We start from the raw sequence: 19,309 nt of genomic DNA on the forward strand, positions 1-19,309 counted from the left end.
TTGTTTTGCCTGTATAACCTTTATACATCCCTCCATCGTGGGGACTAGCTTTGCTGCCTTGACGAAGCTGGACCTGAGCGTGCAAGGAAACGTACTTGTGCAGTGTTAACCGCGGCAGAGCCGGGCCTCGTGCAGTGGCACTACGTCCTGCCTTTATGGCCGCGAGAGATCTTAGAGAAAGACTTGTGACTCGTGCACTCATTTTGATAATACCTGTGGTGCTTAACAGTTAATGTCCATAAACCGCTTGCATGAGTCATTTATCCTGCATTGTAAGCATCAGTATGGGAAAAGCCAAGGCAGAGCTCCTTGGGACTGGAAAAGGAAGAAGGAAAACCAGCAGCTCGAAGTGGGGCTCCCAGCAGCAGGAGCAGGGCCCTTCCTTTGAACATCTCCCTGGGGGTCTGGGCTTGGCTGTTCCCTCTTTAATGGTAACTGCTGTCACTTAACATGCAAAGGGAAAAGTAAATGCCTTTCTTCTTTTTCTTCAAAGTAATTCTAATGTTTCAGCATTGAGCTCATGTGGACGCAGGCACTTGTGCTGCTCTGGTGGATTGCTCTGCGCTCGCCGGCACTGTAATCATGGGTCGGACACCTCTAGCTTTATACAAGCGACGTAGCTGTTCTTTGAATGTCTTGTGTAGCCTTTGGACTAAGCAGCACCTACCTGCAGCCAGCTGAGGAGCCCGAGAGCAGGAGTCGCAGAAGAAGCCGTCCCAAGAGGAAAATAAATCATAGAAGACAGGGGGAAAAAAGGATGTGTCTAGAGGCAAGAGAAAGAGAAGGTGAGGGGATAGCCCGCACGCAAGGTAAGTTGAGTCTCTTGCTCATATCCATCCAGCTTAGAAAGGATCCAGGCAATGACAGGAAAGATCCACGTTGCTGTTTCAGATGTTGTAGGTTTGAGCGAGACGTTAAGCGTCTGCCCTCCCTTATTCTGCCTCCCTGTTCGGGTAGCTCTTCCTCCTACCCCCTCGCCACATCTGTACCTCAAGTCTCGGGCACTGCTGTAAATGAACTACAATGACTTGTTATGGCTTGCATTTCCTAATCCAATAGGCATGTATTATTGCATTAGCACTTGGCACTTTTATTAAATTATGATCCTGTTAGTACAGAGTTTAATTTGTTCGAGCTACATTTATGAAACGTATAAATATACTTTCCTAGAGACAGTTGCTGCTGCCAAACACAGGCTGCAAACTCTCTGCAAAGAGTGGAGGAACTTGCAGTCTCAGCTGGTAACACATCTGGCTCTGTGCAGGTGTATTCGGAGTGTGTGTAGGTGTTACAATGGCATCGTGCATCTGTGTGTGTCTTCCACGACGCAGCAAATACAGCATCAGTTAAAACACCTGAATTTAAAATGCATACCTAGTTACTGCATGGAAAAACCCCACAGATTCCACACGGATACAGTGGTTGCTCCAACCTGCCTCTAAAAAAAAAAGGCAAGAAACCTTGAACTGACCAAAAGAACACTATTTATGGAAAAACACAGTAACGAAGACTAGAACAAAGTTCTGTTATGGAGAACTATTGCAGCTACTAAATACTCAGCAGTAACTAAAAAAACCCCATCCCCTGATAGATCATTTGCATAGCGTTCAAATGGCCATGGCAAAACCTGTGTTCAGCACCCTTTGCAAAGCCTCTCGTTTACCGGTGTTTGCCATCAGAGCAGAACTGAAAGCCAGTGTGTGGCTGTGCGCCTGTGCAGGGGTCACTAATGCCCCTTGAACAGAAGCAATCCTCGCAGGCTGACGCACCACGTCAATACGGCAGGAGAAGCCACCGCCTGTCTCCATCTCCCACGGTTGCTGGCTCTGTTGCTGGCAATTTCACAGCATAAACAAATTTTAAGAACTACTTTGTGTGCTATTTCGTAGATAAGATTTTTGTCATCCCATGACAACGTTCGGTACCAAAAGGCACGAAAGAGGCAAAATGTGCAGTGACCTCCTGAAGGAGGGTCCCAGCCCAGCTGTCGGTGATGGCCATGGATGAGCCCACGGCCAGCGCTGGCAGCCGGGGAGCTGCAGTCCCGGGGTGCTGCTCACCGGCACCTGGGGCCTCGGCGCCTTGAGCAACGGGAACCGCTTCTGGCCCTGCTGTTGAGGAAAAACAACGTCCTTCTGCCGGGGGATTTATTGCTGTGCCCGATGCCTCCGAGCACTATCCCAGCCATCAACATGCAGTGTATTTCCTAGGTGGCTGGGGGATATATGGGGCTTGAGGCGCCAAGTTTTAATCTTCTAATTTTGAAAGCTCTTTGTCTTTTCAAACTAGATGGCTTTTGCTTTTATCCCTTCCTCTGCCCACCCATAAAGCATTTCAATCCCTGAAATGTTAAATCTTGTAGATGTGCAACTGCTGGTAACACAGGGCAGGGAAAAAATGGTGCGGGTCTGAAATGGTAGCAAAGAGCAACCAAGTGTTCATTCCTTGAAGAAGAAATGCCTGGTGCTTTTTCCATGAATATTAAATGTTCAGTGTGAAATATAGAAGATCACTTTTTGAGACAGAAGGTAACAAATAGGAACAGTGAGTGACCATGTTTTTATGCCCGTATTTTCAGGGCTCTGTTCACTCCTGCTTGAAGTACCAGGTAACTCTAGTCTTGAAACAAACACAGTGGGTTTTAATAATGAGCCCATTTCCATCCAGAATCTTCCCCATCCCTCACACGTGGGTGCGTAGCAAAACATGAAGTTGTGGCACGGAGACATTGCTAAATTGGTAATTTATGACAGGCAGATAGATCTGATATCGGAAAGAGCAGAGCACTTCGACAATGTATTCACCCGCAGGTTTTGTATCTAGTCAGAAGTTATTTCAGTAACAAGATCTGACAAAAAGTCCATTCAATAGTTACAGATCAGGCTGGGATTTATAGAGCTTGGGGGAATAAAGTGCCTTATTTGATTTAGATGGGTCTTTAACCTCAAGCAACGCCCTCTAGAGAATAATGCTGGATTTGGTATTGCTTCCTGGATTGTTTCTATCTTTATATTTTAATGATACCAAGATGGTTGTTAGTGAGATTTTTATGGTATCCTGTCAAATTAAGCAGAGTGCCTGCGCTTGATTTCTGCATTTGTCAGTGCCCTGTGCTGCCATGCGCCCGCGCGGGCCGGCTCGGGGATGTGTGGCTTTGAGGGGTTTCTCAGCGGTGCTGGAGGCGTGGGGCTGAAATCTCGGTGCAAAGCAATGGTGCAGTCGTTCGGGGTCGTTCTCCCTGTCCCCTTCGGGTATTTACCTCTCAGAGCATGGTAAAGGTGACACTTGCCACATGTCTGCAACAAGCTTCACACTGCTTCCCCTGAAGTTAGTGGAGATTTGCCAGTGATACCAACAAGAACAATTCAGTGTTTTCAGTAGTTTTACCCCAGAAGATTTTAGGAACCATTTTGAATTAAGAACATCTTGTTTCTTTGCGTCTTAGTCCACTTGCCTTTCCTCTGACACTATGAGGTGGATTTTAGAAACCCAAACATTTGATGTCTAAACTCTTTGATGTTACAACGTTGTTGGTTGGGTTGTGCTAACGTCAGCAATCCCACAGATGCTCCAGCCAGCAAGGACAGCTTTGGTCATAAGAAACAAGAGAAAAACAGTCATAAGAAACAAGAAAAATTCCTGCTGCAGAAGTGAGAGTGCTCTAAATATGTCAGATTCCTAAATTAAAGGGATTAGGTAAAAATAACAGGGATTAAAAATAAAACAAGTTAAAAACCACTTTATAATGTACTAACCAAGCCCTGGTACCACCGTGGACTTTCGCCTCCCTCACGTCACTGGGATTTGGACGGGAGGGTGAAGAGCCCTTTGCAGGGGATGCAGCTCTTGGTCTGACTGCACGGCTCGGCAAGGGTCGCAGGCTGACTCGGAGGGAGGACACCACACTTCATTAATCTTGCAATCTTCAGAGTGCCGGATTTGCCAGAAACCTCCTTGTGGCTTTTTGTTGCTCTGATCCCACAAATCAGCAATAAACCTGGTCTAGCCAGATACTAGACCAGATTTACAGCTGTTCTGCGCCCCTGCGGTGCGACACAGACCGAGCCCAGGGATGCCTTTGGTGCTGTGGTTTTGCCTCCCCTGAGGCAAACTCCCGAACGGCCAGTGCCAGGGTACGTTAAAACACAAACAGCTTTGCTGTAAATACCGCATCCCTAGTGATGCGTGCCTGCATCTCCACAGCGCTTCTCCAACCAGAGTTATTTGGCAGCTGATGTTGTACTGATGGGAAAGAAATGAAAAAGGGCATGTTAGTGGCCACGCAGGATTTCACATTGTGGCAGATGCAGTATTAAGCACATCGGGAACTCGTGTCTTTGGCCTTCTAGCCAGACCTGTTTGCAATGGACAGGGCTCCTGTTGGTCATATTTACCATACATTTGGAGCCAGCATCCATCTGCCTTGTGAGGAGGATCCCCATTGCCCCTGGCCTTAAATTTCTTAGCTTCATCACCGAGTGAACTCTCTGTCCCCGGGTGAGATGGCACACATCCCTCCCCAGTGCCGCTGGGGATGCAGACGTCCTGCCTGCGTAGCACTGCAGAAGCCACCGCGCCCTCCTGCGTGGGGAGCGCTCATAAGAGCAGTGGAGCTGCGGTGGTTGGAGCTCTTGCCCGGTTGTTGGCATCCTCCCGAGCCAGCCAGGCAGCCGAGCATCCCTTCCCGGTCTGAGGTGCTGATCAGCTCTTCTGCAGCTTGTTCTCTGCTGTCCTGAGCCTCAGCCCCGGGCACAAGTGGAGAAAGGACGTTTTCAAGACCAGAGAGGAGCTCTCACTGCTGATGTTATTCTGGTCTTCCTTCAAGCTCATGGATGATTTCTTCACCCTCTACCCCCAAAAAAGCTACATTTGGACTCTCAAGATGCTGCAAGCAAGAGTGCTGAGAAAATGCCACACTGTACCCTGTACACCGAATATTCTACGGAACATCAGAAACCAGCTGATGGTGGGTGAGGAACACCTGCAGTTTGTAGTCTGTAAAACCCAGGTGGCGAAAGGTGCCAGGTCAGCCCTCAGGCAGCCCCATTGCCTGGGAGGTTCAGTGCAACCCATGCATTGCCCACCCAGTCCTGCACAACTCCGAGGAAGCCCTTTAATTACTGCTTCAAAGAGCCTTTACTTGTTGCACCTTTTCTTTGCAGCTCCCTTTTCTGAAAGATTGCGTCTAAAAATTCTAAATGAATTCTGAGCGATGGTTCATCTGGTTTGAGGGAACAGTGTGCTGTCTGCTGCATTCATTTGCTCTCCTTGGCAATGATCATTTTTGGGTATAACATTTATATTACATCCATTAGAGCATAGAATGGGATGTGAATTATCCAAAGCTGTTCCAATCACCACTTAAATCTTTATTGATTGCAAGTAATAAACATAACTATGGTGTTGCCGAGACTTTATGCCACTCAAACACCAGTTACACACAGCCGATGAAAGTCTATGGATTATTGGGTGAGATTTTCTAGTCCCAAAGTGACTTCTGCTCCTAAATCTCACCTGTAGTGGTCACCGGCTCTTCTCTGTATCGCCTGCTGCGACTTGTGAGGACCAACCCAAATACTGGGCTACAGAGCCACTAGCATCAGTACATCCCATCACTCGTTCCTTGAAAATGGCCTTTTCCTGGCAAGATCGGGATGTTCTTTTCATAAATTAACAGCACTTTTCCAAGAAGCTGCTCAGAGTCTTCTGCGCAGTCCGAGTTCGTTCAGGGAAGGGTCCTGTTTTCAGCACCAGCACATAAACACGATGGCCAGTAACTGGAATCAGATTGCCAAAAGAGCAACCTGGCCGGCTTTCGCAATTGTATGTGGGACTTCAGCCTGCTGGGTCTCTTTCTTAAGCCGGTAGAAGCTAGAGTGATGGCACTAGATAAAAATACCTGGTTTCAGGTGATCTACTTTATATAGGTGCAGGTGAAATCATGAAAATGAACCTAAAAGGTCATTAATCAAATTAAAAACCTGTTATGATTTATAATTTGCGAGGGACAGAAGTTATCTCTTCTCACATTTGGGACTGATAAAGAACTATTTCTTTGATGATTAATTTACTTTTCTTCTAGTTCAAACTCATTCTGGCCAGAAAGAAATACCGTAATGCCACCAGTTTTCTCAATGGAGATAAAAATTACTCCATCATCTAACCTGAAACTGGTGCTGTGGTGAGAGGAGGCAGGGCAAGAAGTCCCCCAGACAGGGTGAGGGTGTCTCGAAGAGAAGTAAGAAGAGAGAGCAGATAGGCTCTGCGTCATCATGTTCCCTCTTTTCCATATTAATGGTGTGGATGGAAAATAGATAATATGAAATAGAAATGTAATAGATGCTCTACGAAGAGCATATAGCAGCTCTTTTCTGAGGGATGATCTCACGTGTCAGCGTGGGGAACATACTCAGCCTGGAAGCAATGCAAGATTACCTTCATGACAAAGAAGGTAATGCAGTGATTCCTGAATTTGGAGAGAGAGGTGGCCAGGATTTTTAAACTGAACCCGAAGCTTTGGGGACCTAGTTCAGGGGTGAGATTTTAATGAGTGAGTGCACATCATCTTTCAAAAACCAGTTCACTCCGTCAGCATCGTCCTGTCACCTGGGGCCACCAGCACCAAGGGGTGCAGCAGGACTTTTGGGGCTGGTGTCCCGAGCCAGCAGCGAGGAGGCCCCAGGGCCACAAGGCAAAGGGAAGAGGAGGTTCCCTTTGAGATGGTGCCACATTGCATTTGGAAGAAGACTGGCACCACTTGTTTTCTAGCAGTAACCGATGGCCGAAGAGGGGAAGGTAATGCTGCCAGCACCCAAGCGGGGTCTTCTAACAGGGAAGCAGAGAAACCAAACTGCTGAAACACCGATAAAACCGACCGCTGTCCCAGGTGTAAAATCGTGTTTGCAGCAGACTGATAAAGTGAAGCCTGTGAGAATAGATGGGCACTGATCTTCTTAATGTCATGTCTCTCTTAAATAAATCAACCATAGCAAATGGCTTAATTTGCCATGGGGGGCAATACTATCCAGTATGAGGCACGTGGTACCGTTTCTCTAGATTCCAGTCTTCCCTTCATTTGTAGATGGCAGCAAAAAAAAAATCTTAGTGGGGTTTGGTAAAGCTGCCCAACAGATCCAGCCTCACGTGGTTAAGCCTGGATCAGCCAAACTTACTACATCTGGATGAAAAGCATAAGCAAGCAAACAAAAAAATCCTTCTGTTACGGTGAGGAAGAAAAACAATGCAAGTTTCTGCCCAAGAATACCATCTTACCACATCCGAAACGCTGACATCCTGATCCTAATTGCCTCAGCTCGTTTCCTTGGGCGTACAGAGCACGACAAGAGAACACAAGCTCTCAAACCTCTGAACATTTTACTTTGATAAAAGCAACCAAACTACTAGAGAGCTGGGCTGTAAACCACATGGGGAGGGATGAAAAAGAATCCCGTCATAAATTAAAGGCAGAGGAAAAATAGCTTGAAGCCACCCGGGAAAGGGACGAGGACCTCGTAGGATATCCTGTACAGCCCAACAACAGCAACCTAATTAAAAAAGCAGCTAGAAAGCACAAAATTATCCCAGGAAAAAGATGAGGAAATGGAAGAAAGAGACCCAGAAGCTGAGCAAATGATCCTCTGAGCCGTTTTTGGTGGCAGCCAGCCGGGGAGGCAGGTGGGCAGCTGGGACACAGCCTTCTTGTGGGACCCGGGCAAGTCATTTAGTCTCTCCATTCCTCTGCCTCTAAGGCAATTAAAAAAAAAAATCCCCCCCTCAAACAAACGGTGCCAGGGCAAGCTATGAAAAATCCTCCTCCTACAGCCAACAGCCCTACGCTTCCCTCTGTAATAGCCAACAAAACACTTCGCAACTTGGTAGCCTTCGACCTGCCGGCGTGGGCAGGGTGCTGGCGCTGCCCAAGGGCCTTTTTTGGGACGGGCTGAGTTGCAAGCCGAGGCGCAGTACGGAGGATTCTCATTCAACGTGCACTGCTGAGCACTCAGCGAGAAAAATACCACGATACAGACATGCCCCTCTGCACCTCCATCAGGATCTCGGCCAAAGCCATGCCTGACTCTGACTATTAAATTGAACAAGGTTAGACAGCTGCTCAGAGACGAGCAATTGGAAAATGTACCAGCAGCCAGGCTCACTTTGCAATGTATTGACTTAACTCAGGAATTTGGGAGCTGAGGAGTCCATCCCGCACCAGCTCATACTGCATCCCTGTGGGTGAGGCACTGGACCGGGGGCTGAAGCGGCATCACGCCTTCTCCCACCATCAGGTTGTTCAAATCCTGCTGCACAGGGGAGCAGCTCGTGCATTAAGAGGTCTCGGGATTAATTTCCTGGAAGCAGACAAAATTGTTCCTTAGGACTTTGATCAAACAAGCTGCATTTCGTGCTCCATCTGTGAAGCACCAATTAGTGCCTTTTCTAGCACATTGAGAGGGCTTCTTTGCTCAGGTACCCGCTGTTCATCCCAGTGCCCCAGCCAGCAAAATAGCAGAGCCGAGGGAGGCCGGGAGCTCGCTCAGGCAAACCTCCAGGTTGTCTGCGTGCTGGGGGGACGGGACGGGCTAAGGCAGGGGAGGACAAGCGCCAGCTACTGCTTGCTGTCAGACTTTTCTCCTCCAGTCCCTCCTTACACAACCTGCCCATCTCGTACCAGCCACCCACAGTCAGCCCCCGTGCCAGGCAGGATGGCTTACAGCCCCCCAGCACAGGAGCACCCTGGCACGGTGACGGCTCTGCCGGCAAAGGGTCGGTGGGCCCGAAGCAGGCAGCAGCTCCTTGGCACTTGTCTGCCCATCCCGCTTTGCTCCTCGTGCCAGGACAGACAGACGGAGCAAATCACCTCTTTCCTACCTGGGCTGAGTTATTGCAGTACCTCACCTGACAAATAGGGCCATGACAAACTAGAGTGAAAACCCCAGTTTAGGCAAATTCCCATCTGTTTAGTTAAGATAATTTTAGTTTACTACTTTTTTTTTTTTTTTTTTGGCAGTTGCGTGTGCACAATTAACTGCAATCTTGGCTTTAAAAAAAAAATAAAGCACCCTAATTAGCATGTTAAGCCTCCTCATTTCCCAATACTGTATGATGTTGTGAAAGCTAATCTATAATGTATTGGATGTTATGCAAATTCTCTGTACTCCATATGGGGTTTATAAAGGCATGCAAATTAAAAATAGTGTTTGGAATAGGACTGGGGGGAGGGGAAAATTTGCACAATAAAATATGCGGATAGGAGAAAAGGTGTTTATAACCGTCTCCCTATTGTTTGTGTATTTTCAGCTGCACAATGCTTTTCAAAGCGGAGAGATGTATTGCATAAAATCTCTCCAAGTTGGATAGTTTTTAAATGAAATTTAAGATGAGAGCACTGTTCTCTAAGCAATAATCCACACCACTCTTTCTCCTGGGGCTTGTAACGGGTAGGTGAAGGCACTCAGCTTTCACTGACTTGCATTGCAATCATGCACAGCTTCTTGTAGCGTATTTGCCTGCGTGTCACCGGGGGCCTCGTCACAACACAGCTGCCCAGGAGGGTCCACGGGGGTGGCTTGGCCACGACCCGGCTGGTCCCCGTCGGCATAAACCAACGGGACAGGTGCATTACCTGCAGCACCCAGGGTGTTTGCAATGTCTGTGGAGCGTGCTTTGATCCCGTTGATATTTTATAGCCCTACCTATAGGTGGATGCAAACATAGCTGCGCTACAGCTGGCTTTTTATGGTGCCGCCGGCTCCTGGTGGAGGGGCTCCGTGCCTGCTGCCAGAGCCGAGCCAGCAAACACGTTCTGTCTCATGTGGCTTGTCACCGCCGCCCATCGGCTGTGTCTGGCTGAGTGCATATAGCCTGTCCTGATTGATATTTAATTAGATTACAGCTGCTGCTTAAAAATAGCCATTTTACAAAGATAAAATCTTGGCTGGTGTCAAACCGAGCCCTGTGCACACCAGGAGGAGTGGTGCTGCCTCTGTCTGGCCAACTGGGAAGCTCTGCCGGCGCAGGCAGTGCCAGCATCGCTGCCACTGGGACCAGGGACCAGCGGTTCTCCCCACCTCAATGGCTTTTCCCTGCTTTTGCCCTCCCTGCTGGCCTCGGTAACGCCATGCTGGGTCACGTTGGTGCAGTCCATGGGGCATTCAGCTCAGGAGCTCTTGAACATGCTCATTTTTCTCATGGTACCCCACAACCTGCCTGGGCTCGGCCAAGCGCAGCCTGTCCCCACCTCCATGGGCTGCCGCCCTCCAGGGTGGCACCTCATGCCCGCGCTCCTCCCGAAGGACATGTAGCACCTCTGAGGGCAGTGCTTTTCAACATCAGCCGCCGACAGGTCTCACGGCCATCTCAGAGGCAGCTTCTTGGTAGGTGAGGGAATGGGGCTTTTCTTCACCAGCTGCTTCTTCCAGTATCTACCCGCCCCAGGCATGGCAGGGCTCAGCCTCTCCTGCTGCTCAAGGGCTGAGCCCTCCCAGCCTGTGGACATTTCCCTAAATGCCGCCATGTAATTAAGCTTGTAATGAAGGTGTTTTCTATAGGTTGTGCTGCTCTTTCTCCTGGGTCTCTTCTGCTCTGCAGAGAGTCATGCACTTTGGGAGGAAGTGGGAGAGCGGCAGGGAGCAGCGAGAGCAAGAAGTGAGGCTGGCACCGGGGCAGACGTGGGCTGAGCTCCTGCGTCTCCTCCGCTGACCGCAGGCATGGATGGACCCACAGCAGGGCATGTTGCAGGGCTGCCGTGCGTGTGTCTGCCTGGTGTTATCCCATGCAAAGTGGCACAGCATCGTCGAGGATAAGGACCAAGGACCCATCCCTTTCCTCCCCACCGGCTGCCCCGCATGGCCATGGAGCGGGGATCAAAGCTGTTCAAGCAGGAGCAGGAACCGAAGATGTCCCTAACGCAGAGAGCCTGTCTCATGAAAACGGGCAAGAAAAACCCCAAGACATCACGCAAGGAGGAAATGGAAATGACAAAACCCAACTGAGGGCTCCTCGGGCGCCGCTTTCCCACAGGGAAGGGACGGGCGAGCTCAGGTGCCCTGGGCTCGTGGGCTCTTAGCAGCACCACATTCAGCAGCTCCCTTCATCCTGCCAACATTTCCCACCCTGGGCACTTTCAGCCGGCATTTCCATGTTGACTAATTTGTTTCATAAAGGTCTGCATTTGCTTATGTTCTGCTGCAGTTCCCTGGACCGGTGGAGTTTGGGATGCAGCAGCTCCAGGGTAGAGCAGCTGCCTGCATGGTGCCTCCGAGCACGGTCCCTGCAGCGGCAACTGCAGGAGCTGGAGAAACCACCGCCGGCAGGGCAACAGCCGTGACGGCTGGCAAAAACTCCCTCCATGACATCCACTCGGGGGTGGTTTTGCTTTGCAGACGTGTGCGCGGGCGCACACACACGCACACAGAGCCCCCGGGTGCGGGGGGCTGCCCGGGGGCCTGGAGCCGCAAGCGCTGTTTTACCGTAAGAAGCCACAATTGCTCGTTTGTGGGGCTTGCTGTCTGTTAGTGCAATACAAGGGGTCCTGCTAGATCAAACCCATCATAATCCGTCAAGCTACTGTGAATGCCTGTGATGATTGTACCAAACTGGGAAATTGGACTTGCTTTGTTTCTACTACCTTCATTTAACAGTGAGTGCCGATTACTCAAAGCGATATGGGCAGGACCTGGTAATATAGCGTTGCTCTAGCATTAACTTAAGGGGATGATCCAGTTGCCTGCAGTGTAAATACTTTGTGGCCAGGAACCCTGCTTTATCGCTTTGTATAGTTTTAAAGTAGTTTAAAGATTGAATAACATAAAATAACATAATATAATGTTATTTATGTTATTTCCCACGTGAAGAACTCCTGTAAACCTTGCAGTATTGAAACTCAGTGAACAAGGCATCTTAGACAAGCTGAAAAACAAATGGTGGTACGATAAGGGTGAATGTGGAGCCAAGGACTCCGGAAGTAAGGTCAGTCGCTGAAGGTCTTTTTGTACTGATTAGCAATCACATTTTGACCCACTGTTTATTTATACAAAGAATGACTTTCAAAAGTTGATATTTACATTTTGAAGGTTGAAAGAAAAGAATAGAAAAAATAATTAAGTCTCTGAACGTGACAGCATTTTTCTTTTATGCAAGTAACAGACTGTAGTTGTAAGTATGTTTTACTATTTGAGTATTTTGCTAGAGAAACATGGAAAGAGAAGCTCCCAAAGCCTTCCAAGCTGGTATCTTCATTTAAATGTGCACGTTTCAGCACAGTCAATATGTATTATTCAGGCCAGCATCTTGTTTTTAGTTTTATTGAAAAAACACATTTTTGTTTCAAAATTGTGACTTAGATTCTGTACATGTCAGTTTGGGAACCAGTCACATGCTTGCTAAGGGTGGACAATTTTGGGACAGACCCGTGGTAAGGAAAAAACGCCCTTCCTGCCCTATTTCCCAATTCCATTTGAAATTGGTTTGATTTAAAAAAAAAAAAATCTATTGGTAACTCATTACATAAATATTGTATAGTCTTTTTTATTCTGCTTTGAACCATTTTGCTGCTGTACTGCCCTGTCCCACGCCAGCATGCTGCAGGGCCAGCCAGCCTCCAGCAGCTCCTTGTGCAGGACCGCTGCAGACCCCAGTGGAGATCCCACCCCTGAGGTGACGGGTTGTTCAACCCAGTAGCTGCACACTTAAATTGCAGGAAATAAATATTTATTTACACCATTCACTTAAAAGAAAACACAGAGGATTTTTTTTTTTTTTTTAATGCTTATAGAGGCATTGAGGAGAAAAACACTGTAGAAGTGCTGGGCTTGTTGGAGTAAAGGACATTTTCAGAGGCTCCAAGAGGAGAAATCCAGCTCCAGCTGAAATCAGTCGCAGTCGAGTGCCTAACTCCCCTGGTGCCTTTGGAAGTGCTCTCTATAATCATTCAAACAGAAAACTATAATTTGGAAGCACCCTCTCAGTGTCGGAGGACAATTTCAAGTTCCATCGAAGCCAATAATAAAAATCCATTGATTTCAGCTGGACTGGAAGTTGCTTAGGGCACAACCCTCTAGCTGTTCTATGAGATAAATTTGGGATCATGGGACATCTGAATGCACAGCAGCTGCAGAAGGAAACTGTAATTGAACAGAGGTGTAAATGAGTAATATCTTTAGTTTAAATGGCAGGCTGTTTGCTACAACTACCTCTATCCAAACTGCCTGTGAAACGCACAGACACTTAACAAGGTAGATCATACTTTATTCTGACTATATGCAAGTTTTGCTGTTCCTGGAGATACTCGTAAACCGAGCTCCGTCAGCAAGTGTCGTCCCTGGGCACAGCCCCTTGCTGCAGGTTGCTCTGGCATCGGCCCGTCCGGCTGGGCTGGCGTGGCGTGGCCGCCCAGCCAGGGGCCATGCCTGCCAGCAGCGATTCCTGCACGCAGCCAGCCGGCCCGCGCAGCAGCAAAAGGGTTGCAGCTCTGCTTAACCTGATTACGGAATCCGGTTTTTAAAAATGCAGGCTTTCTCCCCCGTCTGACATGTATTGAAGGAAGGTAAACCCTGGCCAGCATGTTTTGTGTTACAATGACTGGTCTTATTCAGTAACTAACTCACTCTCCCTCGGTCACCGAAGGTGCTGGTTCAGCTTAGGGCTCTGCTGCTCGACCTTAAAGTAACTGACCATCTTCCTAGGGTGTTTTTTTTTCCAAACCGTTGGAAAAAAGGTAGATAAGTTTAGCAGCATCTCAATATTTTTACCTACATTCACCAAAACCCAAGTGTGTAGTGGTTTGGGTTTTTCTTTTTCTAGTTTCATAATGGCCTTCTGTAAAACCTGCTGTTTTACGCAGCCACTACTTTCCCCGTCAGAGCTTTCCCAGGGTGCCTTTGCCACCAGAGATGCTCAGCCGTAGACTGAGCCGTAGACTTGCCGTAGGTTTGCTCTGGGATGCCGAAGGCCTGGGGAAGTCAGTGGCCAAAGAAAATCTCATCGCCTTGCACTTGGCCAGGGTTTCGCCCACCGAAGGCTGGGAGACAGAGCAGTCACTGCTGCGCAGCCCCGGGCTGCCGGGGTCGGGGGGGGGACAGCGCTGATCCGTGAGTGGGACGCTGAACGCCATGAGTGTAGTTATTCCAGCTAGGACTAAGTGCAAAGTAGCCTGTTGTCTGTCTGTCTGTCTGCTCCTCACAGTAAAACTAATGGCGTGGCTCGTTTCTCTTAGGACAAGACGAGCGCTCTGAGCCTGAGCAATGTTGCCGGGGTTTTCTATATCCTTGTGGGAGGCCTCGGGCTGGCCATGATGGTGGCGCTGATCGAGTTCTGCTACAAGTCTCGGGCCGAGTCCAAGCGAATGAAACTCACCAAGAACACGCAGAACTTCAAACCTGCTCCCGCCACCAACACCCAGAATTACGCTACGTACAGAGAAGGCTACAATGTGTACGGCACAGAAAGTGTGAAAATCTAGGGGTACGGCTACGGGCCGGGAACTAAAACCCTCTGGGTTTTCTTTCTTGCTTTTTTTTTTAAGCTGTGTGTGATATTTTGTTGTGTGCATCAGCGAACTGCTGCAGAAGGGCTTTTGAAACATCGTCTGGTGGCAGTCTCAGAGTATAAGTGATTTAAATGTCTTCCCTGAACAGAAGTAAGCTTGGTACCATCCTGTATTACAAACAGTGATAGCTGGCTTCATGCTGAAGTGAGTAACTCCTCTCTCCAGCATTGTGCTAGTTCAGTACAGATAAAAGTATTTTGTTAATTGCTTTAAAAATTACTGTAATCAGAATTTGCATCTGTCTTGCTAGTGACCCCTTCCCCTTTATTTTTTAAGCTATAATCAGGTCAGGTAGGTGCTTTTAGGAAGTCTCAAAAAAATCTACAATAGAACAAAAAAGTCTACGCTAGAAATCATGATTTCTAAAGCATGAAAAGTAGAGTGGAATTGCTGAAAAACAGCTCTGGAAAAGCCTGGTTAGCCCATCGCCCGCAGACTGTGCCTCTCCCCAGGCTGAGCTTCCCTGCCCCTCGCTGCCGGGCAGTGATGAAATCTTTCTGGTTTTATTACAGATCCTCACCCTGACAGCACGCAAGAGGAGAAGCAGCAGAGAATGTGGCTACTTCATGGATTCGGACCACCTGAGCCAGTCGTACTCTCTCCGAGGTGTCAGGCATGACACGCATTGATGATGGTGCAATGTACTTTTAATAGGAAAAACTGGTATTTTTTCCTTCAGTGCCTTATGGAAGACTCTGAGACTCACAACAATGCAAACCATCACCGAAATATTCTTGCTTTGCTTGAAAGAAGTAAAAGAAAAAGAAAGGAAGAAAAAAGAAAAAGAAAAAAGAAAAGAAAAGAAAAAAGAAAAGAAAAAAAAGAAAAGAAAAGAAAAGAAAAGAAAAGAAAAGAAAAGAAAAGAAAAGAAAAGAAAAGAAAAGAAAAGAAAAGAAAAGAAAAGAAAAGAAAAGAAAAGAAAAGAAAAGAAAAGAGAGAGAAAAGGACAAAAGAAAAGAAAAGATAAAAGAACAGAAAGAGAAAAAGAGAGAAGAGAAAAGAAAAGAAAAAGAAAAGAAGAGAAGAGAAAAAAGAACAGAAAGAGAAAAAGAGAGAAAAGAAAAGAGAAAAAGAGAAAAGAAAAGAGAAAAAGAAAAGGAAAGGACTGGTAACAAGATATTAGTATGAGAAAAAAAATTCTTGTAAAAAAATCAGTGCAACAAAAGCCATTCTTTGATACCACTGCACAGTAAATGAACTTGTGTCCTGAAAGCAAACCGCAGCCGGTTTCATCAGCCACCCCAATCGTATCAAATTATGAAACTCCTCCTGACACAAAGCCTCAGAAATCTGCTGCGTGCGAATACGGACTGGCCTGTCACTGCTTGTATGAGCTGATGTCAAGATGTTTCAGTATTTACTTATCAGTGGTGTGATTTTTTTTTCCGAGCCACTTTAAACTCTCCAGCTAATTTGAGCAATTCTGTATAGCAGTAAAAGGTGTAACACCTGAAGAAAAGAATCTGTGCATTAAAACCAGTTAAAGTCAATGACTGTGAATCTGTAAATCCAAAAGGAAGTAATTTGTGGAACTGCATGTCTTGCTTCCAGATCAGTAAATTAATTTCTTGACAAGGTAGCTAAAGTGCAGGCAGAAAATATTGCATTCTTTTTTTTTTTTTCCTATCATCAGGCATACCTACAGGTGCTTTATTAAAACGACATTGGGTGGCTTTTAAGAAAAAGAAAAGCTACTTGCTGTTTAGGTTCAGACCATAATATCTCTTTTCTTGCTGTGCATTTGCATTTTAATCCACTGTTTAATATCAAGCAATGAAGCGAGAGAAGCACAGGTTAGTTTTTCCCAGGCCTGCTTCCGCTTCAGCCCCGGTTCTCTCACAACTAGCGCTGTGCTCAGCTAATGCTTCTCGGTAATGGTCGTGTTAAAACAGAAGTAAGGAAAGAGGATAGTAACTCAAATTAGAGCTGCAGTTCCAGAATAATATTAAGCGATCTAACATGAGTCCTGCTAGTACTGTTATATTATATCAGCTCCTGCCAGCTCTCGTGTCGTGGCTACTGGTGAGAGGATGCTCCTGTCCTTGCCCTCTCTGTATAGAGGATGCCGCGCTCCAGCCGACACTGCTACAGGTAGGGGCTCACTATTACTCACATCCAACATCGTAGACAGCAGCAGCGTTTCAGCCTTGAACCTCTGCCTGGAAACTACTTAACTTCATCTTTTAAAAAAAAAAAAAAAAAAAGCAAAAGACAAAAAAAAAAACCACCTTTAAACATATTGTCAATCACATGGGAAATGTTCAATGGAATATCTGCATACTAATTACCTCTAATCGACAATATGTATTTTCTGTAGTTTACTATAGAGTTTTATTTCATCAGTAACATACAATGAAAAAGAAACTCATTTAAACCAGTCTGACCCTTAGGCGTTTAGTTTGCTGATGATAGATTTGAACTTTTAATAGGATTTAAAACAAAAAGAAAAAGATTATATGGGCAAAGTCTTGTTAAAAATAAGTATTTCCAACAAAATGTAATATAAAATCATTTTAAAAGCTGATAGGAGAATAATTTATTGTTTGAGTTTTTAACAAGATATTGACAAAAAATTGTTGGTTTGTTTTCATTTTCTTTTCATGAAACTGTGATTTTTTTTTTCAACTTCTGAACGCGATCACGTCCCCAGCAAGGGCGAGCTAAAGCTGTGCGGTTATGAGTTGTGTTTAAAACAAACATTTTTCTTAAAAGCTGTATAAAAGATGTATGTTTATCAAATCAATTTTTAAGAGTGGAGGCTTCACACCAGTGAAGGGGGTTTGGTAAATGGTTCGATATTTTTTAAACTTGCATGTAAAGCTAAAACAAAACGTGTTGAGTGCTTACCAATTCCGGCTACCAACTTCAAGCTATCGGAAGTTCGGCAGTAGTCTCACGATGATTTGTTTCGGTATATTTTTTTCATTTGTTTTGCTTTGGGGGATTTTGGGGTTATTTCCTTTTTCTTTTCTTTTTTTTTTCCTTTTTTTTTTTTTTTTGTAATTTAAGTTCCTGTTTTTGGTCGTTGAAACTGCACTTCAGTGAGCAGAAAAATTGCCAAGCAAACTAATGGCTGTAAAAGCATAAACTGCATGTGTGGGCATCAATTACTGAGCCTCATTTTAATGAGGTGTTGTACAAAGAGTTTTAATACATTTTGTAAATAAAACTGTAAAGAAAAAAAAATACAGAGCCCGCTGATATTTTCACCGGAGGAGAGAGAGTCCCTGCCTACTGACGTCCCTTTGGCCAGGCAAGCCCGTCTCTCTCTATTTGGGATGCCCCACAGGTATCTCGTTTGGGGCCGGGCGGTGCCTTGGGCCCCGGAGATGCCACCGATGCTTCGCCCACAACGCTGAACCGAGGACGCTCCTGGGAAATACCTATTTCTGGTTTGGTACCCTGCAAACAAACTGATTTTTTTTTTTTTTCTTGATGAGTGAAGCTGGTTGATTTTGGCCGGGTCTGAAGGGGACCCTGCGGGGAGGGGCGGGAAGGAGCAGGGGAGAGCCCCCAGGGCTGCGAGCGGGGCGGGAGGTGCTATGCCCAGCCCCGGGGGTGGGCAGCAACGTGGGTAAATAAACTCCTTAAATATTGACTAGATTTATTTTCCTGCAGTTCCCGCATTTTCAGCCATGCTTTTTAAAACAAACAAACTTCACCCAACATTGGAGCTAATCCTGACTCTAATTTATTGAGCTCACCGCAGCCACAGTTGGGTTTTTCCAAGTCACCACAAACTAGGAACCGTAGGAGGTAATCCTGGTATTAAACAGCCGGTGTGCACCCAAATCACACCCCGGCAGGGGCAGCCCCTCTGGGGTACCCCGGCCAAACCAGCCGGGTGGTCGCCATCAGAAACCAGCTCCCGCTGGGCTCTGTCCGGGGGCCACCATGGGTGACGCTCCCCTGTGAGCACCCGGCGCCTGCCGGGGGCTGAGCTGGAGCAACACAAGACTTCACGCCGATGGCTGGGGATGTAAAGATCATCTCCGGAAAAAGAAAAATCCAACAGTGAAGGTCCTAGGCAGGTAGCACCGCTGCAGAGCAGGCAGGCATGGGACATGAGCAACCGGCTCGGTACCTGCTGGCCAAAGCACACCCTGAAACCCAACCAGACGAGCCGCGTGGAGTGCTGCCGCCGTGGTGCCTCTGGATCTGGGGAAAAACGTGCGTGGGGTGCCTGGCAGTGTGTCCCGGCCATGGGGCTGCCGAGCCCGGCCCCGCTCCCTGCAGAGCTGCCACCAGCCGCTGATGGTTGTTGTACATGAGCACGGAGGTGGGACGCAGGGGCTGAGCCCACCTGCATGTCTCCAGCCATGTCTTCAGCAACAGCAAAACGAGCTCAGGAATAAGAAAGGGCTAAGTAAGAGCAATAAACAGCAATTATTTGACCCTAAACCATCCTACAAGGCTGAAGGTTTCAGGTTGTTTTGGGGGTGAGAAGAGCCCTGTGCTCAGCTCCACGCGTGGAGCCAGCCCTTCCCGCACGGGCGGCAGGGACACGCACCTCCCTCACCTCGGCCCTGGGGGAGCCCTGGCTGAAATGAGCCTATTTATATGTAAAGCGCCCACACAATGAATGCAGGCAGGCATGGAAAAAACCATTGTTCTATCCTTTAGCCTTCATTTCACACTCAGCATCCAGGCCAACATGGGTGGGTCGCGTTTTTCTAGAGAGCGGTCTTGACCCGCTCCCCACTGCCTAATGGCCGCACACGGCCCCACACCAGCCACGGGGGTGAGCGATGCTCCCTTCCCCAT

At 47.3% G+C, this 19,309-nt stretch overlaps 1 protein-coding gene across 5 annotated transcripts in view; it reads left to right on the forward strand.

The window, feature by feature from the left end:
- Positions 1 to 15,354, forward strand: part of GRIA3 (glutamate ionotropic receptor AMPA type subunit 3) — a 161,602-nt gene extending 146,248 nt beyond the window's left edge. For 2 of the 5 annotated variants that reach the window (XM_076347331.1, XM_076347329.1), the window contains 2 exons: positions 14,213 to 14,460; positions 15,058 to 15,354. In XM_076347331.1, the coding sequence (XP_076203446.1) occupies positions 14,213 to 14,458 (246 nt within the window). In that variant the 3' untranslated portion in view covers positions 14,459 to 14,460; positions 15,058 to 15,354. Of the gene's footprint in view, positions 1 to 11,852; positions 11,968 to 14,212; positions 14,461 to 15,057 lie in introns of those variants that run through there. The other 3 variants (XM_076347330.1, XM_076347326.1, XM_076347328.1) reach the window with 3 other exon arrangements.
- Positions 15,355 to 19,309: the final 3,955 nt, after the last annotated feature.

Source organism: Aptenodytes patagonicus, chromosome 9 (genome assembly GCF_965638725.1).
Source record: "Aptenodytes patagonicus chromosome 9, bAptPat1.pri.cur, whole genome shotgun sequence".
Lineage (NCBI taxonomy): Eukaryota > Metazoa > Chordata > Aves > Sphenisciformes > Spheniscidae > Aptenodytes > Aptenodytes patagonicus.